The 3,711-nt window shown below is 47.9% G+C and overlaps 1 protein-coding gene across 1 annotated transcript in view; it reads right to left on the bottom strand.

Moving 5' to 3' along the window:
* Window positions 1-3,102, bottom strand: part of fech (ferrochelatase) — a gene marked incomplete at both ends in the record, with an annotated part of 4,307 nt that extends 1,205 nt beyond the window's left edge. The window contains 6 exon segments of the mRNA XM_037691840.1: window positions 520-618; window positions 698-804; window positions 1,542-1,676; window positions 1,827-1,975; window positions 2,718-2,837; window positions 3,012-3,102. Of these exon segments, the coding sequence (XP_037547768.1) occupies window positions 520-618; window positions 698-804; window positions 1,542-1,676; window positions 1,827-1,975; window positions 2,718-2,837; window positions 3,012-3,102 (701 nt within the window).
* Between the last annotated feature and the right edge of the window lie 609 nt (window positions 3,103-3,711).

Genomic DNA, 3,711 nt, shown 5'->3' with positions numbered 1-3,711 from the left:
ATATGTTTGAATATATACTGTATATATATATTCAAACATTATATATATATATATATATATATATATTCAAACAGTATAATAAAAATAATATAATTAAAATGTTGCTAGTTCTGAACCATTCGAGGTGTGACGGTGAACTTGTGTGTACTTGTAGTATCCACATGTACTTGTACGATCAGTGTGTACTTGTAGTATCTGTGTGTACTCGTAGTATCCGTGTGTACTCGTAGTGTCCGTGTGTACTTGTAGTATTCGTGTGTACTCGTAGTATTCGTGTGTACTCGTAGTATCCGTGTGTACTCGTAGTGTCCGTATGTACTTGTAGTATCCGTGTGTACTCTTAGTATTTGTGCGTACTCGTAGTATTTGTGCGTACTCGTAGTATTTGTGTGTACTCTTAGTGTCCGTATGTACTTGTAGTATCCGTGTGTACTCTTAGTATTTGTGCGTACTCGTAGCATCTGTACACACTTGTAGTATCCGTGCGTACTCGTAGTACTTGTGTGTACTTGTACTCACAGCCATGGGCAGGGAGTGGGCGGAGAACAGGATGACGACGTCGTCTCGTTTGTCCTCAGGAAACTTCAGCAGCTCGTTCCTGACGTGTTCTGCAAAACACTGAGAACAAACGTCTCCTCAGCCTCGTTCAGTTCCAGGAACTCGTCGTGAACCAGAGGGAACGCTCGCCGTGACTCACCTCCACCAGCAGGGGGTGCGTGGGCCAGCGGTCGATCACGCTCCACCTCATCTTGGGCCGCTCTCCTCGGTTCCTGTAGTAACGGTAGATGGCGTTCAGACTGCTGCCTGTCGGAAAAGATCAAAAGAGTTCGTCTGGATCATCGGAGGAAACGACGCTCGATGACGCAACGTCTGTGGATTATTCCCCCCCCCCCCCCCCCCCCAACATGTTCTGGGTCTCCACAAACGGAGGCGTCCTGATCAGACAGACCTCCTCAGCCGACTCCTTTAGGTAGAGAGGAGCAGCAGCTCGACTCAGAGCTCTTCTTAAAACTGACCCCCGCCCCCCCAGAGGAGAGGCTTGGATTCAGTCCTGATCCAAAACCTCAGGATCTCAGTAAAACCGGAGCTTCGCCTTTTGACTCAGCTCTTTCTTCACTACAGCTGACCAGAGCGACACCCTCATTACTGAGGACGAGGAACTGAACTCATCCACCTGAGGCAAAGAGCCACCCCCTCAACCCTTAGGAGGCCTTTAAGTACACATGGTGGAGGGGTTGGAGCCCCCCTGTGATCCTGGGGGCTCTGTAGTCCTGGTGGTCCAGGTCTGGTCCTGGGGCTCGGCTGGGACCAGCCCAGGAGCCAGACAGGAGTCATAAAGTGTGTGTGTGTGTGTGTGTGGGGGGGGGAGACACTAAAGTCTGTAGAGCAGAAAACTTCAAGTAATTTTTTTAACAAACTGTTTGAGGCGTTTTATTTTTTAAGCACCTTCAAAATAAAAGCCTGAAACTGAGGAAACTTTTGTTCTGACTTTCGGCTCCAACATGAACCGGTGTCAGCCGACGGATGCTCAGCTGGTCTACCTGTGGTGGAGCAGCTGTACTGGGGGTACTGGGTGAAGGCCACGGCCCGCTCCACCCCGTCCCTCTCCATCTCCTCGATGGCCTCCTCCGTCAGCGGGTTCACGTAGCGGAAGCCGATGTAGAACTTGTGAGGAGCTGCGGGAACAGGAAACGGGTCGTTTCAGAACAACGAGCTCGTTCAGAGAGAGGGAGTCGCTGTGGCTCTTATCAGCCAGGCGTGGCGGGCCCCGCCCCCTCCCAGCTGTTATCTGGGCCCCGCAGCAGCCGGGCCGTTGGGGGCCTCACCTGTCTGCGGGCTCGTCTCGTCCAGCAGCCGCACCATGCCCTCCCCCTGCACCGAGGTCCAGCGCCTGATGGGAGACCCGCCGCCGATCTTGCTGTACTGCTCCTGGATCTTGGGCGTGCGCCGCTTGGCGATGAACGGGCCGAGCTTGCTGCAGGGGAACACGAGCAGAAGGACAAGATCAGCCGAAGACAAACAGCCGAACTTTAGACGCTGATGAACAAACAAAACGATGTTTATTTTCTATAAACGCTACGACCCGACAGGTTTAAAAACAGGAAGTCCTCCTCGTTCAGGATCAGCTGGTCCTTGTTCAGGATCAGCTGGTCCTCATCAGGTGGACCAGCTCTGCAGGTGTGATTTAACACAACACCAAGGCGGAAAGACATCAGCAATGAGCTCTGAGAAGCAGCTGTCAATCAATCTGAGGAGGGTCAAAGGTCATTTGGAGCTCATCGTTCTACAGAGACAATTCACCCTGAAGGTCAGACCATGCAGTGACTCCACAGGCCTCAGGTCAAAGGTCACGACCTCTTCTCTCTAAAAACAACATAGCAGCTCAACTCAGGTTCATCTGAAGGAACCACCGAAGGGTTCTGGAGTCCAACAGCTGAAGCTTGGACCAAACTGGGTCAACAGAACCATGATCCAAACACAGCTGCTGATCCACAACAAAACGGGTCAGAAAGAACAGAACCAAGGTCCAGTCAGAGTCCAGAACCTCAGCCTGACTGAACCTCTGTGGTGGATCTTCAGAGAGCTGAACAGAACCAACGATGGAAAGAAGAGTGGACCAGAACTCCTCCAGGACCATGAGGGACAAACAGGAAACCACTGGAGGAGGTTCTACAGGCTGTGTATGTGTGTGTGTGTGTGTGTGTGTGTGTTCGTACTTCTGCACAGGAAGTTTCATCAGGTCCGTGTCCATAAAGAGGCGCAGCAGGAAGTCGTGGACATCCTGGAGTTTCTCAGGTCCTCCCATGTTCAGCATCAGGATCCCCGTTTTCGGTTTCCTGCACAAACAAACAAACAAATAAACAAACAAACACAAAAATATGACAAATCCATTGAATATTTTACTTATTTGTCAAATGAGATGGAAACATGAATAAAATCTACTGAGTCTCATTAGTGTCCAACATTCCCCCCTGTTTGTTTATAATAATGTGTGTGTGTGTGTGTGTCACCTGTTCTCTTGTGTGTCTGGAGCTGCACTCGGAGCTAAAGCAGCAGCTGTGGAGCGTCTCCTCAGCCTCAGGCCGATGCTGCTTCGAGCAACTGAAACAAACGATTCGTCTCGATTCATTCCAGTTCAACATCTGCTTCAGTCACTTTGAACTTTATTTAGTTCATAAAATTGAATGTTAGTCTGTTTATGGTCTCGATCCAGAGCTGGCTGGTAAAATTAGTTGATCATCTTTCCTGCATTTTTCTGGAGTCCAAACATTTAATTAATTTCTCACCAGATAAAAAAAAAAAAAAAAACTGATGTGAAGTTTGATTTATGTTCTTCATCTTTAATTTTTTAAGATTTATATTAGTTTAAAGCTCAGTCAGGCAGAAGGCAGGACGTCCTTTACACCAGCGGTTGTTACGCTCCGTGCCCCGGTGCGGGTCCTGAACATCAAACATGGGGTCTTTAGAAAATCTAAGGGAACCAAATTAACTTTAAACATGCTCATATTTAAACAGGGCTCTTTGTTAAATGGCTTGTTTGCAAAGTTTCTAAACAACAAGTCTCCGCAACTTTTATTTTATTTATTGATCAAAAGCAGAAAAGTTTGGAAATGAATGAATGAATTCCAGCGGTTGCTTTTATTTATGGTCACAATCAAACTAACTGTAAAATAAATTAATTTAGCACAAAAACTTTTTACATTTACACAC

The sequence above is a fragment of the Nematolebias whitei genome, chromosome 18 (assembly GCF_014905685.2).
Source record: "Nematolebias whitei isolate Nwh7 chromosome 18, NemWhi1, whole genome shotgun sequence".
NCBI classification, from domain to species: domain Eukaryota; kingdom Metazoa; phylum Chordata; class Actinopteri; order Cyprinodontiformes; family Rivulidae; genus Nematolebias; species Nematolebias whitei.
This window is presented reverse-complemented; position numbering and strand designations above follow the sequence as displayed.